General features: G+C 34.6%; 1 protein-coding gene across 1 annotated transcript in view; it reads left to right on the forward strand.

Moving 5' to 3' along the window:
- Positions 1-5,034: 5,034 nt before the first annotated feature.
- LOC136028020 (zinc finger protein 845-like) overlaps positions 5,035-22,357 on the forward strand; it is a 41,517-nt gene continuing 24,194 nt past the window's right edge. Inside the window, exons 1-3 of the mRNA XM_065705573.1 lie at positions 5,035-5,142; positions 12,254-12,400; positions 17,059-17,205. Coding sequence (XP_065561645.1) covers positions 12,259-12,400; positions 17,059-17,205 — 289 coding nt within the window. The 5' untranslated portion in view covers positions 5,035-5,142; positions 12,254-12,258. The remainder of the gene's footprint in view (positions 5,143-12,253; positions 12,401-17,058; positions 17,206-22,357) is intronic.

Below are 22,357 nucleotides of genomic sequence, written 5' to 3' on the forward strand. Positions count from 1 at the left end.
TAATTCGTTTTAGTAAAGTGAAAATGATGCACAGGGCCTTAGACTTTACGGTTAGGAGAGGGAAGAGGCAGTAGCCAAATTCCTCTTTTAAGGACTTTTTGTTTGTTTTAAATTTGACGTGAAAATTCAATCTAATTTTCGCCCGTTTTAACAGTTATTTATTCATTTATATTATTACTGGTTATCTCAATATTTGGTGAAATTGTTCATTTAATTTCTCTTCGCTCCGGATTTCATTTATTCGTTGATAGTAATTTCTGATTGCTCTAAGTCTGAATAATCATATGAATTTATTTCTGCTAGTCTTAAGTTTAAAAAAATTCTTTACTTTTCTTTGAAAAGTTTTTTTATCATAAAAGTTTTTTTATTAATTTGTGTTTTTTTTTATTGCCGGAGTTTAACATAATCCTAATTTCTCTAGTTTTTCACGTCTCGAGTGTAAGAATTGAAATATTTGATTTTAAATTTTTAGTTATAATTAGTGTCTTTTAATTTACTTAAACAGATCCTAAAAGATTTGCATCAAGTATCATTAACCGTCCCTGGGATATTGCAGACACCTCCTTCTGACGAGTGACATGCACATAGCAGCTTTTGATTGAGCTCAACATTATCTGAAGGCTTCAAATAATGCCCTTCACTGTTCCTGAGATATTCCATTCAATATTTTAAAAAGTTGCGTGTACATAGTATCTTTTAATTTAGTTCGATATCTTTCTGAAAGTTTAAACTAAATACCATTAGCCAGTCAACCTTCAGTTATTGGCCTTGCGCACTTTCGACAACCATCATGTACATAGTTGTATTTTGGTTATGTTCAACATCCCCCTCAACGCTTGAATGGCTCAACTTAATACCCTTATCTGTATGGTGATGCACATGTGTGTATCTCGATTAAGTTTAATATCTCTCTCAACAATCTTTGAATGTTCCAACTTGATATCATTCAATAATTGCTCTTGAAATACTGAAGCTGTGCCGTTTTGGATGCTTCAATGCATACGGTGTCTTTTGATTTTGTTTAAAATCCCCTTTAGCATTCTATTAAGTTTCAAGCTAATACCCGTAGCTGTGTTTAAGATCAATAAAAGTACGCCCTTTGAAAATTTGGATTTATCTGGATTCTTTTGATTTAGTGCAACATCTCCCTCAATATTAAATGAAATTTACAATTTTATAACTTCAGTCATTCGCGAGATGTTGCAGATAAGACCTTTTGACAACCTGGATCCATTATGCCATTTTGACCAGCAGGATGCAGTTAAACTCTTTTGATTTAGTTGATAATTTTTAATTGTAAATGTAGAAATTCCAGTAGTATTTATAGTCGCAAGCAGTAGCAACTGTAGTCACGAGTTGTCACTCGTTGCTAGCAGTCGCACTTACAATTGCAAGTAGTCACAGTCGTAAGTAGGTGCCGTAGTAGTTGAGTGGTATTCGCAGTCGTAAGTTGTCTGGATCTCAAACAATTTCAGCCGCAAGTATTTGTAAGCTTAAAAACTTCAGTCGCAAATAGTCATATTCGGAAGTAATTAGGGTCGCAAGTTATAACCCTTACAAATAATGTCAGTCGCAAGCAGTCGTCACAGTTTCAGTTGCAGATAGTCCTACACACAGTCAAAGTTGTAAGCAGTCGCATTATCAAATACAAATATTTGCAGCCATAGTCATAAGTAGTCACACTCAGTAGTAGTAACAATAGAAATTTTTAAAGTTTAAACTTGTTATCCTTAGCCGCTTCTAAGAAATTGCAGATATACCCTTTTGATAGCCTAGATGCGTATAGTGGACGTACCGATCCCAAGGAGAGGTAATTGACGTTGCAAGTACTCACACTTGAAAATAATCTCAAGTAGTCCTGGGTGCACAGTGTCTTTTGATTTAGTGTAACATCCCCCTCGGCAATTTCTAAAGTTTTATCTTAATACCCTTAGTCTTTTCTTACACAATCAGTCCCTCTCTCTCCCAATGATGAATCCTGTATGAAAACAATGGGCACAACAACCTTTTCTCGAGAGGTTGTAGGGGCCTTGACATTCCCAGAGGTATAATTATGAGTCCTGTTGACTAATTTGAACAAAATGGCTATTTGATAATTTTGACCACTGTTAAAGTGATCTAAAAAGGATAAGGGAAGTCCTTTGCAGCGGTCGGCTGCAGTCACTTTTTTTTTAGGACGCGTCACTTTATGTCACTTTTTCACTGAATTTATCACTAAAGTCACTTTTTTGTTCATGCTTTGAGCTTTTTTTTTTAGCAGTCGAGTGAACAAATGGAAGGTTGAACGTTCAAGTTACTAGCAAAGGTAATTTTGATCTTGATAAATAATCTTCTCATAAATGCTTATGGGGCTTCGTTCACTAAGCATCCACCCAAATTGCCTGCTTAGAAGATGGGCATTTTGGGCCTTAATTTATGTTTCCAGTGTTTCCTTCTTTTTTTGTGTTCGTCTGTTGCTTGTAGAGGATACAAATTAAGATCCATAAGTTTATGGGACGTCAAAATGTAAGAACAAATGAATGTCTTTCATTGGCTTTATTGGTTTATACTTGTTACATAAATATATGAGTTGGTGAGAAGATTTGCTAAATCCATCCTAACACCTGTTCTTTTTTAGGTCTCTTTGAGTGATGGGTAAGATGAAATTATCGGAAAACTGGTTGTGGTCGGGAAGACCTGTCCATAGTGCACTAGAAGGACTGTCCATAGTGCAGTGATGATGCTAAGATAGTGATGGTGACAGTTTATTCCATGCAAAATATACAGAAAGATACTCAGCTGCCTAAAAGGGTTTCAAATTCTTCTTTAGCAAGCTGCCAAAAAGGAAGTCAAGATGAGCGCATCTTCTTTAATAACCCTGCGTCAACTCAGACTCACTGGATCAGCTTCAACCGAAAATAATTCACAAGATTGAAATGCTGCACCAGAGAAGAAGTTTGAGATGTTCTGTGAGAGAGATACGGCTTCAAAGGCGGAAATAGTATTGATCTGGAAGACCATAGCCAGTTCTTTTCTGCATCTCCGTGCGATGGTGTTACCGACGTCTTTCGAACTCTTTCCGGATGCTGTCCCCGAAGGCTTCTCGTTAAATGCCAAAAAAGTAACATACATCTTGAGAGAGGCAATTTATCTTTGTTTTAGGGAATGTCTAACTAAGCACTGGAATGTGATGAGACCATAAACAATGCTTGGATAAAAGAGCTCCATCGGTACTTTTTGCAGGAGTAAAAACTAGTGATTATTCGGCATCTTAGAACATATTATGTGGAACAAGATACAAGTGAGGATCTTAGCAAGGAGCTCCCCCAGTGTTTAGAAGAAGAAGGATTCACACTTGAGAGACTGTTGATGCTTGTGAGCGACGGTTCAGCTGTCAATAAGAAAGTTTGAGAGGTCCTTATGAAAACACCTCGTTACTTTGACTGAGCATTAGACTTCATTCCCTCTCAGTGGAAAATGTTCATTTAACGTCTCCCACCTTTAACTTTAAACCTGTTTTAGCACAGTGGATTGATGCTCTGCTTGGTAATAAAGAGGACCCGGGTTCAATCCCCGCTACAGCAAGGTTGGGTGACAAGCCTGCTACTTGTCCCTGTAAAAAACACTCAGCAACTGAAACGTCGACTCGACGCCCTATGCGCCAGCAATGGCTCAGGAGGATCTTTATTTTTTTACTTTTCAGCTTTAAATTTAAGCTCTAGAAAGTGTCAGTCCAAGCAATGCACGCCACCGTGGCGATATGTGGCTGCCTCCGTGACAACTCTATGATACGCATTATCATTCATAAGACATTTCCAGACATTTCTTGATAAAAGATTAGGCTTAGAGTCCATTGATTCGTGTTTTCGTGAGCAAACCCTTTGGTGTTACCCCAAAAGCACCTCACATCACTACGGTATTACGCGGCTATCCCCTTTGGCATCCCTCATCATCTCTGAGTCATTTTCATTCTTATCCCAGAACACAATAAGCTTATAAATCTAAAATCGAACACTGTTTATATTTGAACTGTGGGACTTATATTTCATTGTTGGAGTTGGGTAGTCCAAGGGGGTTCACACCACTTTGAATTTAAAACATTTCTTGAACAAAGCTTATTCTTATTTCTGCTGGTTTTATAAAAAATTAGTTGCATGGTAACACTCTGTGGCGCCCGTCATCATCATTTGAGCGTTTTGTGACACTTGAATACCGCAATAGATACATTTTTTTGCTATTATTTTTCGACAATTACCAGCCCGTGTCACAATATGGATGGCAAGCGGCACCGTCCACTCGCCCTCCTCAGTGTGATGGCCCCATACGCCGATTCAAACCACTATGGCAATATGTGTCTACCCCGTAATAATTCTATGATACGCACTATCATTTCTAAAACATTTTCAGACATTTGTTGATAAAAAATCATGCTTATAATGTATTGATTTTTTTTAGTAAGCAAACCCTTTCGTGATGCCTCAAAAACACTTCACACCACTTTGGCATTCTTGACTACCCCCTCCCTTCTCCCGGGCATCCGTCATCACCCCTAGGACATTTTCAACCTTTCCCATGAACAAGAACTTATGAATCTAAAATTGAACACTGTTTTCAGTTGAACACCCCCCCCCCATCAATGTAACTGTGCCTTAGACATCTGGACCAACAAAGCAATTCTATTAGTATTATTATTCAGAAAATATTTTCTAGTGGAAATGTTTCGAAAAATTTATGGTTCAGATGTTTCCTTACCATTATTTCCGAGCCGTGTAACTATTTTCGTTTGCGATGACGTTTAAAAGCCTTGCTAATTTGTGATGGGGTTTTCAGATCTTGGGGGTCTGATTTTGGACCTGTGGGAAGTGCAGATACTTGAATCGCATATCCCTAGCAGTTTAAGGATGGATATCCAGCCAGTACCAATGCGGCCGTTCGCGTTTGCTATTGCTCTCATCTGCACAGGTTTCTCCAAATGTAGAAGATAAACGACTCGATGTACTTAATCTGCGGACGTATGAAATGAAAGACAAATGCTTGGCAACTACAGACTGCCAACACTGTGTAATTAAAAAAAAAAAAAACAAAGAAGATGCATGAGGCCCATGAGATTTGAAAATGCATTTATTGATTTAGAAGTCTAAATATATAAAGTCCAACACTGTGGTAGGTTCCTTAAATTAACATACAGTGTACCACAAGATCAGGGATAATGCAAATAATAAGGGAAAACAGTTTGTTATAGCCTATAGTCTATTTATCCAGGGTCCAAATTTATGCAGCCACATGGGTTTTTTGATATTTGAAATTAATGATGATTTGTTTTCTCTTCTACTCAATATAAATGATAATGAGTTGGAGGTAATAGGTTTGGGACTGTCCGTGCAGGATTTTGACTCTTTTGTCTAGGTTGGTAGAAATAGGGGTAGATGGTTTCTTAACTGAGGTAAATTCTGTTTAGGAAAAGAAAACGGTAGTGGTTACAGCCTTTTCTAATTTTCTAGGTATAACAACCTAGATATAAAAAATAAGGTGTTTGGTCATAAAATGGCCCATAAGTTGGCATGGTATTCACATGACAGTAAGACAGCAAACCTTATTGATTATGTTATTTTAAACCAAAGTCTAGCATGATCAATACAAGATGCTAGGGCACATAGGAGTGCTGTTATTGATGTTGGTAAAATTCTAGTTTTGTGACTTTTGGCTATCTCAGAAAGGGGATAGGTTAGGAAGATGAAACTTTCAGGAATGGGTCTAAAGGCTACAGTATGCCACAAGAAGGTATTTTAAAGTACCTAACTCTACTCCCTCTCCTTCTAGAGGATCCTGACCTTTAAAAATATGTGTGTTATAAAAGTGAAACCTTGCAAAATAGATCTTCTGCTTGAAAGAAGTGCAACAAAATTGTTTTTAGCTTCACAACTTTGCTCAATCCCAATTTATAGGGTTTTAAAGATATTCAAATATATTTCCTAAATTTTGAAAAAAAAAACATTGACATCACTCAGAATTCTACTCAAATAACAGGAATTGGATTTTTCAGAATTAAAGGCAGAGAAAAAGCAACTGGTAACTGAAAATTAAGGTAAAATGTTGTTTTTGTCAAAATTTCAATAGACATAAACCTGTCATGTAGGTGGAATTCAGGGCCGTCTAGAGGGAGAAAGAGTAGAGGTGGGTATTTTAAAATACCTTCCTGGGATATACTTTAGCCTGTAGACCCATCCCCAAAAGTTTCAGTTTCCTAAACTAACCCCTTTCCAAGATAGCTAAAAGTCACTAAACTAGAATTTTACCTTGATGTTAAAAGTAAAGATCACCATAGAGTAGTGGCTAAGGTTAATTTAAAGCTGAAATTATAGCAGTTCATATAACTGGCTTTCCTATAAAGTGAATATACCACGTGATGCCTTTTTTTATGCTCTTTACCAATATAATAATTGCTTCTACCTTAAGTTGAGATTTATGCACTTTTTGCTCTTAAAAATGACAAATTTTCAAAAAATTATGACAGTTCATATAACTGACTTACCAATAAAGCAAACAGTACTTGATGCCTTTTTTATGTTCTGTATGAATATAATAATTGCTTCTACTACAAATTCAAATTTAAGCACTTTTTAAGCTCTTAAAAATGACAAATTTTCAATTAAAGTACAAGTTATCTGATGTTTCTGACAAAATAATACTGCATTTTCTCTGTCCTGTTTTCACCAAAATAATACTACATTTTCTCAGTGCTAAAATTATTTATAATCAGCTTAGATTAGGTTAAAAAGTTCTTAAATTTGAATTTAAGGTAGAAGCAATTATTATATTTGTAAAGAGCATAAAAAAAGGCATCAAGTGATATGTTCACTTTATTGGTAAGCCAGTTATATGAACTGCTATAATTTTACCAAAATTTCAGAAGAGTAACTACCTCCCAGAAAGTTATGATGTTGGTTTACTCCAGGATGAAAATTTGTGAGAAACTTTCCAGGAACAGTTGAATGCTAAACTTCCAAGTTTAAAATTTGACAATGTGGAATATGGATGAAATAATTTTAGAAAAATAATTTGTGAAGTTGCTGATGGTGTCTTAGGGAAGACTGTAGCTAGGAATATTAGTGAAAAGGCTTAATTTTTAATAGAGAGTCAAAGAGGTATGTACAAGAATTTATCTGAGTGATAGATCTTATGAAAACAAAAGGAATGTAAAGAAAGTGGAGAAAGCAAAATATGAACTAAGAAGATGTGGAGTGAAAGCCATGGAGAAAATTGCTGAGGATCTGGAAGATGCAGCTAGACTGCATAATAGTAAAATATTATACTGGCATGTTAATAAATTGAGAGGGAGTAGTCAATCCAGATGAGTCCCAGTTAAACCATGTCTTCACCAGGTTTTCACTCATAGGTTAATAATTGAGAAGTCTCCTTGCTGTCAAACACCTTTGATCCTCCTTATTATGTATTATAAGCAAGTGCTTGATTCTGTTGATAGAAAAGCTTTAGCAGAGGTCTTATTCTTATATGGTATTATCAGACATATATTAAAGTGATTTATGCTATGTAGAAGACTAATACTGTTGCAGTTAAGGTAGGAAATTAGGTTAGCAACTGATTTTGTATTAAATCAGGAGTCAAGCAGGGTTGTGTTCTATCCCCTTTTATGTGAATCATTTTGTGGACTTCATCTTAAGAAACACAGGAAAGACACTTAGAGACTACAGAATCAAATGGGGAGGAAAAACTCTGCTGGACTTAGATTATGCTGATGCTTTAAGCATATTAGATGAAAGTTTGAGCAAAATTAATGAATTATTAAAGGTTATTTGAGTTCATGGTGCTAGAATATGTTTGAAAATTAATGTTAAGAAGACCAAATCACTAAGGCTAGGAATAATTGAAGATGAAAAGGTGGTATTGGGTAACAAAATGATTGATTAGGTTGGCAGCTTCTTTTATCTTACTAGTATTATGAGTAAAGATGGTAGAAGCAGTGAAGATCTCAAAAGTAGAATAGCTAAGACTGAGGGTGTTTTTTCACAGTTAAAAAAAGTTTGGAAGAATAGGAAGATAAGTCTGCAAACCAAGATCAAAATATTGGAAGCTACAGTGAAGGCAGTTCAGAGAAATTGTCTACAGATTGTTCTGGGTACCTGGCTGACTGACTGTATTTCAAACAGTAGGTTGTATGAAAAATATGGTTCACTCCTACTTTCTTGGGCTACAATGAAAGTATGGCTAGGCCACATTCTGCAGATGAAGGATGACAGATTGTCAAATATTGTCCTTTTTGGCCAACCATCTGGGGCTACATGGAAAGCAGGTCATACTTGTCAGGGGTTGGAGGGTGTCATAAATAAAGATTTAAAGGAAATGGGAACAAACTTCCTGGGAGGGTGTAAAGAGGGAGGCCTTGAATAGATTGGGTTGGAGGAGGAGCATGCATAACTGTGTTGGCCTTAGGTGGCTTGGTGCTGCAGTAAGTTATTAGTAATAGTAGTATTCTATCTAGGATAGCATTTGTCTTAGAAAATTGTACTGTTAGATTTTGTCTATTGTTTTTGCATGCAATATACTTTCTAAAGCTTTTTTAACATCAGCTTGTATTGACAGGATGGTATGGCCCTCTTCTAGGGTTCATGTCAACCCCAGAAGAGGGCCATAGCATCCTGTCAATACAAGTTGATGTTAAAAAAACTTTAAAAAGTATATTGCATGCAAAAACAATAGACAAAATCTAACAGTACAATTTTCTAAGACAAATACTATCCTAGATAGAATACTACTATTACTAATAACTCACTGCAGCACATCAACTTGTATTGACAGGATGCTATGGCCCTCTTCTAGGGTTCATGTCTAGTTATTGAATGTTCCCAATAATTGTGTTGTACAGCTGTTGTTTGGTAAGAACCCTTATTAGTTGGGATCTATCATATTGCTTTGCAATACGTGGTTAATTATCCTCTCTCTTATGTGTCCTTGAAAAAGTTTATTGACTAGTGATGTCAGTCACACAGGTTGGAGAGTTTTCTGCTTTTGATTGTTCACCTTTCTTGTGGATAATGACAAAATTGCTTCAGACTAACTTGAGGGTATTGCTTCTTTGTGTGTAGAGCTTTGAGAATTTTTACCAATTGGTTTCCAGAAAAGCCTGTAGTTTGACTGTTCCCCCTCCCTCATAATGGGTGTACATGTAATTAATTCTTACAATTTAACAACAAAAATATGCTTGATATAAAAGGCTAAGTGTGTCTTTGTCCTTAGACCATATAACAGTGCTATAGACCAATAGACCACATGATCTTGCTTTTTAAAATTTTTTTAGTGGAAAGATCATGTAAACTTTTCATTAAAAGAGAATAAGTGTATATAAATAAAGGGATATACTTCAGAAAAAGAGCTAGACAAACATCAATTTGTCATTCAATCATAAGAACCTTTCAACAAAATTAATCAGCACAATTAACAATTATATTGTTTTCCATTGCCCTGCTGTGTATCTGGTAAATATTAAAATAACAGTAGCATATCCAAATCTGTTTCTTAAAGCCTTTGGGTAGTTTTGCACAATGGAAACTACAAGACACCATAAAATATGTAAAATACCAATAAAATTAAAGGGAAGTATTTTTAGGAATGATTTAAGCATATACCTCAGATTTTTTAATTTTTTCATGATTTATTAATGTCTCCTTTTGAACAGCCTCAAATTTATATTGATATCTCATATACAGGGAGTATTTTTCCACACTAGGGAGAAAAGTTGTAAAGTTCATTTCTGATTCAAATGAATGTTAGTTGATTTTGGATTGAGGATGAAACTCTTGTTCTAAAATAATTTCTATTTCTTAGCTATTTCAGTATTATGTTAATCGGAAAATTTACTAATGAAACTGAGGGTGAATTTGTTTTGGTTGTTTATATTTAAAGAAATCATGATAATTAGATAAAAGTGGCTGGTCTACCATTAGATTCTTTGCTTTTCTGACTGTTCACCCTGCCTCTCTGATGGTCCCAAATAATTGTCCTAGGATATATCAAATCTAACAGTAAAGCAATGAAATTCTTTCTCTATAATAATAATAATTTATTTCTCACCCACGACAACACTATAAAAGTATTAAAATGTGGAGTGCAAACAATTAAATACACACAAAAAAAAAGCAAAACATACAAAAAATGAAAAGTAATGACAATAGAAATTTTTTACATTAATACAAAAAATTAAATAAACACACAAAATAACAAACTGTGAAAAACAATCAAAAGCAGAAAACTATCCAACCTGTTTGACTGACATCACTAGTCAATAAACTTTTTCAAGGACGCATAAGAGAGAGGATAATTAACCACATATTGCAAAGCAATATTATAGATCCCAACTAATAATGGTTCTTACCAAACAACAGCTGTACAACACAATTATTGGGAACATTCAATAACTAGACATGAACCCTAGAAGAGGGCCATAGCATCCTGTCAATACAAGTTGATGTTAAAAAAGCTTTAGAAAGTATATTGCATGCAAAAACAATAGACAAAATCTAACAGTAAAATTATCTAAGACAAATACTATCCTAGATAGAATACTACTATTACTAATAACTCACTGCAGCACCAAGCCACCTAAGGCCAACACAGTTATGCATGCTCCTCCTCCAACCCAATCTATTCAAGGCCTTCCTCTTTACACCCTCCCAGGAAGTTTGTTCCCATTTCCTTTAAATCTTTATTTATGACACCCTCCAACCCCTGACAAGGATGACCTGCTTTCCATATAGCCCCAGATGGTTTGCCAAAAAGGACAATATTTGGCAATCTGTCATCCTTCATCTGCAGAATGTGGCCTAGCCATCTCAACCTTTCTTTCATTATAGCCCAAGAAAGTAGGTGTGAATCATATTTTTCATACAACCTACTGTTTGAAATACAGTTAGTCTGCCAGGTACCCCGAACAATCTGTAGGCAATTTCTCTGAACTGCCTTCACTGTAGCTTCCAATATTTTGATCTTGGTTTGCAGACTTATCTTCCTATTCTTGGGTTTTTCCAGATTTTCCGCAACCCAAGATAAATTCATGGTTGTTAGGTTGTTCTGGTACATTTAGTATTTGTATTGTACATTCCTGTATCAGAATGCCAGGTGAGCTGAATGGTTGAAAACCAAGGAGAACCAAACAAGCATTTTCAAATACGATTCCATACTCTGACGGCAAGTCATTGAAGGATTGGAGTTTATTCATGTTATTGTAATCTAAAATGGCTTATGAACCATATTAGTAAATGGCGTGCTTGATCTAGTCCATAATTTTTCCTCTTTCCTAGTGCCAGTATACTATTGGATAAGGTCTATTATGCAAAATATTAGGTATATAGGAGAAACTTTTCCAGAAAATTGAAGGTATTTCCAGGAAAAGGCCTTAATTTCTTAGGAATTGGATATCTTGATCAAACTGTAATAATCCCAAATTATCTTAGACTCAGATCATGTGGAAGTTAACAAACAACAAAGTTATTTGAACTCAGACTTTTTTTTTAACAAAATCAAAACAATCATTTTAAAGATCTGATTCTACAAATTCTTCTTACTGTAAGACAATGCAAGAAGTAATGCTTTTTTTATGTTTTAAGGATATGGATATTGCATGAATTATTGATTAAATAAAACCAGTTCGTAAAAAAGCTGAAAAGTTAGTAAAATTTACTATCCTCGCCCAAAATCTTTTGGTTTGTGATGCTCTGTCTAAAGATGGGATTTCGCCTGCGTATTATCTACTGTGGTGACCAATTGTGAATCCTCTTTTGCTCCACATTAGGATGAAAGTGCTCTTTGCCCACAATGACATCACGATTAATATTATGTCTGAACCTCCTAATTCCTAAAGAGAATTGCCTTGAATTTTTGTGAAGAGACAGAGATTCAAAACTAAGTCTTTTTTTTTACCTTTTCAAGAATATAGCAGTCACATTTTAAATTTGTTAATTTTTTTCAAGGGTTTAGCAGTCCTTATTTTGACTTGGTGACAACCCTTATAAGACCCACATAGATTTGAATCCTTTTTGGATGTCCTTGGGTCCTCTTTGATGTCATCTAGGGATGTGGCATATGATAAGAAATCACTAACGCCCTTTCGTCATTTAGGTTGAAAGCTTCTTCTTTTTTAATTGTTCTTGAGGTGTCAGGCATTATTGACTTCATGTTGCCTCTACTTTTTGCCAATATAGTTTATCCTATCATGTCTTTTGGAACGTTTTATGCATCATTCAATTCCTCTATATTTCAGAAATAATGGATCCTTTGGAAATTGATACTGATGAACCCTTGGAAGTTCCAAACATTGTTCATTCATCCTATGATTTGGACTCTCCTAAGAGCAATTCTTGCAGTACGTCTCAGGTTCTGGGTGGTTCTTTAACATTAAAGGAAGAAGGTATGTTTTTAAAAAGAAAGAGTGCAAAGCCTCGTTTTGTCTATTTTATACTTAGGTTTTTTTTATAAATTGAAGCATAAACGTAGGTTTTGACACTTTGTCTCTGCTCTGTCCATATGATACTTGTTAGATTATTCTAATCATTGGTAGCATTAGCTGCCTAAACTTTTGGATATAAAGTAGTTTATGTTTCTTTATTTGTAGATTATGCTGAATGAAAATTTTGTTGTATTTTTATAATAAAAGAAGAATATAAATAAATGATTACACTCAATAGAGAAGGTTAAACACAATTTTGTTGATTGATTAATTTAAACTCAGTAAACACAAGATGATTATTGGGAGACTCCTTGTATAAAAATTATAATGTCAGATGTAAAAATTTGGGCCCTTTCGAAGATTCCTCCATTTCAGCATTTTGATGCAGCATCAAAATTATGTAGAGTTTTTCTTTGTCAGTAGGATTTTTTTAAACCTATTGAGGCTTGATTAGGTCTAAAACTGAAGAAAAAACGCTTCTTGTAATCCTATCTCGCGTAGCATTTGCACGAACTTGTCATTCATACCTGCATTTTTGGTAATTTTAACTTGGACTTTTTGATATGCCTACAAATGGTACACAAGATCTATTTATTACAAGATCTATTGTTAAAAAAAGGAGGAAAAGACAATTTTGGGTTTAAGTTCATTAGAATCTATTTTAGACTTGAAGAAAACGAGCTGAGGTCTTGCATTTCTATTGTAGTCTGTTTTTTAACAACATATAAGGTTTTTAAAGAAGGAATGGTCATATAAACTTCGAAAGGAGTTCATTTGATTGAAAATCAGAACTTCCAGTTCACTTTTTCAGACTCAAAAGTGATAGGACGGCAACTACCCTTCCCCCTCCCTTCAATGTTCTATTTTTGCCAAACTCATATGATAAAAGTTTTTTGATAGCTATTTTGTTCAAAATAAACGCCTTTAGGGTTGACAAGCCCTCTAGAGTATATAAAGTTTCTATTGGATCAGTGGTCATAAAATTTCCAAAATTCACCATCAATAAATAGCCCTGTTAAATTAACGAGCAAAATTAATGTGAGTAGGGCTGGAAAGCCCATGCCTTAAGACCTGAAAAAAAATTAAGTGAATATGTATCGACTGTCTAATAGAATAATTATTTTTATATATTACTTTATAATAATATTATTTAATAATTATAATTCCTTAAAGTCTTAATAATTTTTGATTTATTAAAGTTAAAAATGAAAATGACTCCTCATTATTGCGAGGTTCCTTGTCTAAAAATTACAACGTTAATGTAAATACGAAACAATTTGAGCCCTTTAAAAAATTCCTCTATTTTGGGATTTTGATACAACATTGCTGTTGAAACACGTAGATGTTTTTTGACACGAATTGAGAATGAAATAGATTAAAAACTAAAGAAAAAACTGTCATTTTTTTTTCTTACTAAACTTAACATCAGAACAAACTTATCATTCAGCCTACAAGGTTCAAACTTAAACTTTTCCCATGCTGATCAATGGTAAGCGTAGTGTTGGTACCAATCAATTGCAAATTGAAATTATTGCAAGATCTTTGTAAAAAAAGGAGGAAAAACAATGTTTGGTGTAAAGACTGCAGAAAATAAAAGACTACTTTATAAGGCTCTTAATAGTATTTTGTTGTATAGTTTAGTTCCCCAAAAAACTTAAGTAAGCTCATTTTTGTGTAAACTGGTAGTTTTTCAGAATGCTTGGAATATAGGGAATTATCATAAGCCAATTTATTTGAGCTGGTTTTCTAAACTGTAAATCAATGATTTTTATTCGTTTTAGTTTCAATTTTGCTTTTTACTTCCATTGGGAAAAAAAAGGTTCCTTTTGAAATCAATAGAATCAACTAGTTCGTGGTAACAAGACCACCAAAAATCAATCTTCATAGGTAACAAACCAGGCTCCTGAATTTGCATCTCATTGTTTATGAGATGTCTTTGAATCCTTTGTGTAAAAGCCAGGGTTAACAACTCTAGTTTTGCATAACTATTTGCCCGGGTTTTTTTCTTGCCATTTTTGTAGTGATTTTTCGCTTCTATTGGTGATTTTTTAAGATCAAAAGAATACCACAAACATCAATGGAAAAAGTGTATAAACCCTTAATTCAGTATAAAATTAGTCACAATATTCTAGTTTTGCGGAGACATTCTGAAAGCAAGAACGCACGTATTACCACAAAAAGTACGATGTTTTTCTGTTCTCAATTACCTGAACCATTCATTCAATGCCTACTATGTCTTATTTTTTTTTACGATGGTGTATCAGAGCGAAATTAATCCAAACCATTAAACAAGAGACTTCATATATATTGGGGGGAGGATACTCCCTTGCAATATTTGTAGCTAGTCAGTAAAATCATGACTCCAAAGACTATAGTTTTGCTGGTTCACTATATAAATTGACTATTTGAAAATATGTGAACTAATACGATTGCAAGATGAAAATACTGACACCAGAACCACCTAAACTTCAAATAGCATAAATCTTATCCATGGTCAATTTCACCTACTCAATTTCTATATTAGTGAAAAAGAAGAACCTGAGAAATAAAACTATGGGATTAAATACTGACAAAGTGTCTACCATGGTCTACATAAAACTCAGCAACTATAGTGGTTTGATTATTGCTTTAACTGTAAAACAACGAAGTAACTACACAAAATATAAATGTCTGATTTTGCTGACCAATCGATAATGACTAAGTGCTGCAAAATGATTTGGAAAATTGTAAGTTGCTTGATAATTTACCTAAAATTTAACGGATTTTTTAAATTTTCGGATTTAAAATTTTCCGGATTTTTCTTCTACCCGAAATAAGTTGATATGCTCATAAGGTCGTTCTGGTACATTCAACATTTATGTTGTTTCTTTCTGAATCCAAATTTTAAGAGAGTTGAATGGTTGAAACCGAGAAAAACTGAACAAATATTTTCAATGACGATTCCATGTATCAAAGGCAAGTCATTTAAGGATTCGAATTTTTCTGTGTTATTTTATTCAACAATGGCTTTAGAAGTATATAAGTAAATGGCCTGTGTTATATATCCGCAATGTCAAATTTTTTCTGGAACCAGCATACTATTGGCTAAGGTCTTATGCAAAATATAAGCTATCTCACGGGAAAATGCCTTAATCCCTTATGAATCAGACTGGGCGGTATCCAGGATTTTTCTGGGGGGAGTACAAATGGTTTTTTTCGGGGGGGGGGGTTCAAAAGGATTTTTCAGGTTTTTTACACAAAAAGTGCATAAAAAGTGTGTTCAAATCCATGTCTGTGACGTTTTTTACTAGTCAAACAATCATTGGGGGGGGGGGGTCAAGTACCTTCCCCTCCTGAATGTGACCTTGGAATCAGATATCTGTATCAAAACTGTAAACATCCCTGATTATCTTAGCGCCAGATACACTAAAAGTTAACAAACAGCAAACTTAGTAAGACTCAGAATTTTCTATTTTTCAAAATCAGAATATTTCTTGTCCAATGGTACAGAGTTGAAACTATCCGACACTGTCCAAAGCCTTGTATTAAGTATCTAATTAATTCTACTGAATCTTCCGACTATAAAGCAATGCAAGAAGCAATTCTTTTCTACGTTGTAAGGTACTAAAGGCATGGGTATTTAGTGAATTGTTGACTAAATCAAACCTGTCCGTAAAAATGCCGAAAAGTTCGTAAATTTACAACCTTCAACCCAAATATTTTGGCTAGAGACACTGCCTGACACCGACATTTAACCAACATATTGCCTACTGCGGTGATAATTTCTGAAGCTTCTCTTGCTCCACTTTCGGATAACTCTGCTCTATGCCCACTTTAGCATCACTAAAATAGCATGCCTGAACCTCGTATTTCCTAAAGAGAAACCACATTGCCAAGATACTTCGGCAGTGGAAATACGAAAGTTGTTATTATAATATTTAAAAAATGTTACAAAACAAAATGTTTATTGCCCATATAGTTTGCCTTTTTTTATAATTTCACCTTGTGATAGTTTTTTTTTTTAACGTACCCACAGTGAATGGATTCGCTAAATCAGAAAGTGTGTTTTGTTTGGTTCTTCTTTTACACATGGGTCTCTACCAAGACATGGTAAAAACAGGAGTCTCAGCTGGGAAACACAGAGCCCAGGGTTAAATCACCCCCCTACCAACATGTTGGCTGACAAGCTTTTTATATGTCCCTGTTAAAAAGACCCAGCAATGTGGTATGTGTGTACATTTTTCAAACCTTTTATTTTTTAACTTTTTTTTTTAACTTTTTTAACCCTAACTTTTTTCTGAAGTGACAGAGATTCAAAACAAAGTCCTCTTTTTTCTACATTTTTCGATAATAAAGTAGTCACATTAAAAAAAGAATTTTCCAAGGGTTTAGTGATTCTTGTTCTACGTGTCGGCAATCCTGGTAAGAGCCACAGAGAGTTGAATCTTTTTTGGATGCCCTTTGGTCTCCTTTATTTTCTTTTAGATGTTTTTAATGTTTAAGTGTCTTTTTAATGTTATCTTGCTTGAATCGTCTACCATTCTGTTTGAGTTGTCAGCGATTATTCACTTGATGTTGCCTCTGCTCTGTACTAGTATAGTTTACCTTTTCATGCATTATTCAATCACTCTATCTTTTAGAAATGATGGATCCTTTAGAAGTTGAGACTGATGAATCCTTGGTAGTTCAAAATTTTGATCATTCATCCTATGATTTGGACGCTCCTAAGAGCAGTTCCCGCAGCTCGATCCAGCTTCTGGTTGGTTCTTTTACGTTAAAGGAAGAAGGTATACTTTTAAAAAGAAAGAGGCCAAAGCCTCTTTTTGTTTATTTTACACTTGGGTTATTTGTTATAAAATGAAGCATAAACTGGCATTTTGAGACACTTTGTCTCAGTCCATATGAAGCTTGATGGGATTATTCCTTTCGCTGGGGGGAGGGGCACCTGCTTTTTTTTTACATACAAAATAGTCTTTTTTAATTTCTGATTATTCTGAATGAAAATTTGGATTTTTTTCTTTTTAGTGTAGAAAAAATTGAATAAATCAATACAGTCCCTAGAGAAGGTTAAACACAATTATGTTGATTGGTTCATTTAAATTCAGTAATTAGACAGCTGATGATTGCGAGATTCCTTGTCTAAAAATTATAATGTTGAATGTAAATGCAACAGAATTGAGCCCTTTCATGATTTTCTTTGCCAAAATTATCGTTTTTTATATTTATATCAAAAAATTATATATATATAAAAAATTATATCGTTTTATTTTTTTTATATTAAAAAAACTAAATCAATCACCAGAGTCCATAGGACAAGGGCTATAAGTTACACTAGTTGCCCATTACTGACAAATATGGTTTTTAAGGAAGGAATTGTCATAAAAACTTCGGAGGGGCTCATTCGTTTGTAAATCAGAAGTTCTATTGCGCTTTTTAAGACTCAAAAGTGATTGAAGGGCAACTAGACCATCTCCTCCACGTCATCTTTTCCCCAAATGCATCTGATAGAAATTACGAGATGGCCATTAGTTTGAAATAGTTCAAAAATTATATAACAACGCCTTCGGGGTTGACAAATCGCTATAGAGTCTAGGAGCTAGGGTGCTTCTGTAACCAGTGCTACCAAGGCTGAAGACGTTAAAATGAACATCTGAGGAAACATTGAGATGGACGTTCAACTGACCAAAAGGCAACATTTATCTATTACTAATGCTATTATTGCTGCTGCTATTACTGTTCCTGCTACTACTACTAATGCGACGATATCACTGCTAATACTGCTCCTCCAACCATCACCGTTACTATGAAACTGCTACTATTAAGGCTACGCGTATGAAGGTGAAAATTTTAAAGAATATTGAGGTGAAATTTGAACTAGACCAAAACTTATTATGTGCTTGCAGGTTGTTAAAAGGTTGGATCCTAAGAATGGATTTGGGTATTAAGTTGTAGCTTTCAGAGAATGCTTAAAGAGGAAAATTAATTGACCAAAAGGTAATATATTTATGCTACTGCTATCACAACTACCACTGCTACTATTACTGCTATGAAAACTACTCTAACTTCTACCCAATTGTAACTACTTGTAAGGTCAACAGTATTAAGGTGAAAAGGAGGTTAAAAGGGAACATCAGCAATAGTTTTTTTATTTTTTTCTCTGACCAGAGTCCTTCTTATTGAAGGAGTCATCATAGAAACTTCAAAAGAAGCTCATTCGAATAAAAAATTTAACTTTTAGTACCTTTTTATAAGTCAAGAGTGATTGGAGGTTGACTAGCTCCCCTCCTCATACCTTTTATTTTCCAAGACGCATCTTTTTAAGATTTTGAGATGACGATTTCATTCAGGTGAAAGGTTCAGTATTTATGTCTTTGGGAATATCAACACCCCACAACCCTGAGGTCAAGGTCTAAAAATCATACTAGTTGTCCATTATTAACAAGGCTTTTAAAGAAGGGGTGGTTGTAACAGGTCTGTAAGAGGCTCTTTCGATTTGAGGTCAGGAGTTATTTTGCCTTTAAATGTAAAAAGTGATCAGAGGGCAACTAGCCCCTCCCCTTCTGCCACGTTCTCTTTTCGGCAAAAGCATCCGATACGAATTTCGATAATAAGCATTTTGTTCAAACTAGTCCAAAGATCAAATAACTTTTGAGGTTGACACAACCCCCTAGAGCCTGGGGGCGAGAGTTGTAAGCTATTCCCCGAGGGCATATAAGGTTTTATGTATATCGCGGCCGTATAAACTTTAGAGGAGGCGTATTTTGATGTGAAATTGTAATTTCTATTTTGCTTTTTTGAGTCCAAGCCACTGGTGGGCAACCAGTCCCTCCCTGATACCTTCTTTGCCTTATACTCTTCTGGTTGAAATTTTGAGAGAAGCATTTTGTTCAAGATAGTCCAAAGATGATATAATGATACCTCGATCATTAAAAATCTTATTTATGCCAACCGGAATTTTAATGTCGGAAAATATCAGTTTAAAAATTAAAAAGTGAACTGCGTCAAAGCTTCACATCTGTAGAGATTTAAAATCTTATTGCAATTATGTCTTTGGGTATGTCATCCCTCTCGCGGCCCTCGGTGCAAGGGCCGTATCTTGGGTAACTCGTTCATTGTTTTCATTTAGAATATGATATTGTGAAGTGTTCGCATGTTTGATTTTTACTTTTCGAAGAGACGAAGGGCATTCAGGTAAGCTTTCAGATGATGTTGAGGGGAATGCTGAATTAAATCACTGCAAATCATTTGCATACGGGTTGTCAAAAGGGTGTCACTCAAGAATGACTGAGTATATTAATTTTGAACCTTCGAGAAATGATAAGGGAGATGATCATTGACCAACAAGGCAATATTTCCACGCTACTACAACTACTCTACTACTACTACTACTACTACTACTACCGCCAAAACTGCTGCTCTTACCAAGACTAAGGAATTAGAAATGAACATTTGAGGAAATATTGAGAATAGAGCTGAACTAATTCAAAGCATACTATGTGCACACAAATTGCTGATGCACGTGTATCAGCAATATTTCTGGAAGGGCTTATGGTATCCAGGTGGAATTTCTGGTGTATCGTGATGGGGATCTTCAACTGACCGAAATGCAATATGTACCTGCCACTAATACTACTAATATTACTGCTACTACTGTTACTGTTACTACCTCTTTTGAGAGGTACCATCATGCTACTATTATGCATACCATCATGCTAGTACTATTAAGGCTACATGTATGAAAGTGAAAATTTGACTGAATTTTGAAGAGGAAGTTGAACTAAATCAAAACACACTTTATGCATGGAGATCGTCAAAAGGGCTTATCTTAAGAATGGATTTGGGCATTAAGTTGGAACTTTCAGAGAATTTTTAAAGGGGAAGATCAATTTACCAAAAGAATATACGTGTAAGCTACTACTGTTGCTGCTTATACTACTACTGCTGCTTCTATTGCAATGTCTTGTAGGGCTAAGACTATTAAGATGAAAATTTCAGGAAGTAGATGAAAATACAGGTTGTGAAAAGGCTACATTGGCAACTTCAAATTCGGACCTATCTAGATAACTTCGAAGACCACACTGCCTTTCCATGACAAAAGTAAAACAGTTCAAAATAGGGATGAAACTTTTTTATTGACAGTGAACAGATATAAAATTTAACTGGATATTTCGAACACATATACAGTGTTCATCATCAGCAGTAAAACTGTATATGTTTTAACTGCTTATGTGTTTAAACTGTATATGTCTAACTGTATATGCATATGTTTAATGTATATTTTAATTAACTGTATATAAAACTGTATATGTGAACACTGTATATGTGTTCGAAATATCCAGTTAAATTTTATATCTGTTTACTGTCAATAAAAATGTTTCATCCCTATTTTGAACTGTTTTACTTTCGTCGGACCTATCTAAAAAAATAAATAATAGTGCTGTAACCACTGTGTTAACCACTATTTTTTTTTCAACGAAAAGTTTATTTTTCTTTAAAAAAAAAACTACTGCCAAAATTATTTTAGGACAGGGTTCCTTGGAAACAGTCACGAAGAGGTAGGGGGAATTTCACCTATTTAAACAACATTCAAGTTTCTCTGAACCCCTATGAAAACAAAGATATTTTTAATTAAATAACATACCTTCGTCACTGATATCATCTATGTCAGAATCAGAAGATTCAACGTAAATGGTATTTTCCTTCCTTTGTCTCAGATTTGGCAACAGTTATTTGTATTAAGTTGAAACTTCCAGGATTTCACTTTTTATGCTACTACTGCTGCAAAAAAAACTAAGGCTATTATCTTAATTCTACTGCTACTCCTACAAGTACTGCTAATGCTGGTACTACAACTGCTACTAAAGTTAGGGATATCAAAGCAAAAGAAATTTTAATATTGAATTCGTATTGAACTAAATCGAATAACATTATGTCCACATAGGTTGTCAAAGAGTGCATCAGCAATACATCAGGTTAGGTTTATGGTATTAAGTGGAAAATTTCATCGTGTGTTGAAGGGGATGTTGAAGAAAACCAAAGGTGCAATGTGTATACTGCTACTACAACTATTGTTACTATTCAAACTAAGGGTATTAAGGTGAAGCTTTCAGGGAATATTTTGTCATATTTTAAACTAAATCAAAACAAATGATGGATATGTACATCGTCAAAAGGGTGGCACAGCTATATCTCAAGAACGGTTCACATCATTAAGGTAAGCTGTGGCAGATCTTGAATTACCCAGAAGGTTCCATGTGTACTTTTAATAGTACTACTACGATTACTGTAAACTATTGATGCTAAAGGTACTAAGGTGTAACTTTTAGGGAGAGTTTCAATTAAACGAAAAAGGGCTTATACGAAAAAGGGCTTAAAAGGGCTTATACGCCCTTTCCAACAGGGCGTATAAGCAATATCATATGGAGCGTCACTCTATCATAGTTAGCAATATTGTTACAATTTTTAAAGGAGCTTACTCGATTGAAATATAAAGGTTATAGTGCTCTTTTTAAGAGTCAAAAGTCATTGGTGGGCAACCAGCCCCCATCCCGAGCCCACTATGCCAATAAAATCCCAGTAACATTCCAAGAACGACTAAGGGTATAAACTTGGATCTTTTATGCTACTACTATTACTACATCTGCTCTTGCAATTTAACTAAAAGGGTGTAAGTGTATCCAGGTTGTCAGCGAGCATAGATAGAATTTTTCAGAAATGGTTTTAAGTTTATTTTTCAGGTCGAAATGAGGAGTTATAAACTAAATTAAACAATGCTATTTGTATCCAGATTTACAAAAGAGTGTATGCTGTTAAAAGAGTTGAAAATTTTTTCTCCTACGTACAAATAACTGTAGTAAAAAACTGAAAAGATATAAAATATTTTTTCTTTTTCCATGAAAAAGACCGAATCGGCAAAAAAAACGAACATAAATTAAATTT

The sequence above is a fragment of the Artemia franciscana genome, chromosome 6 (genome assembly GCF_032884065.1).
Source record: "Artemia franciscana chromosome 6, ASM3288406v1, whole genome shotgun sequence".
NCBI classification, from domain to species: domain Eukaryota; kingdom Metazoa; phylum Arthropoda; class Branchiopoda; order Anostraca; family Artemiidae; genus Artemia; species Artemia franciscana.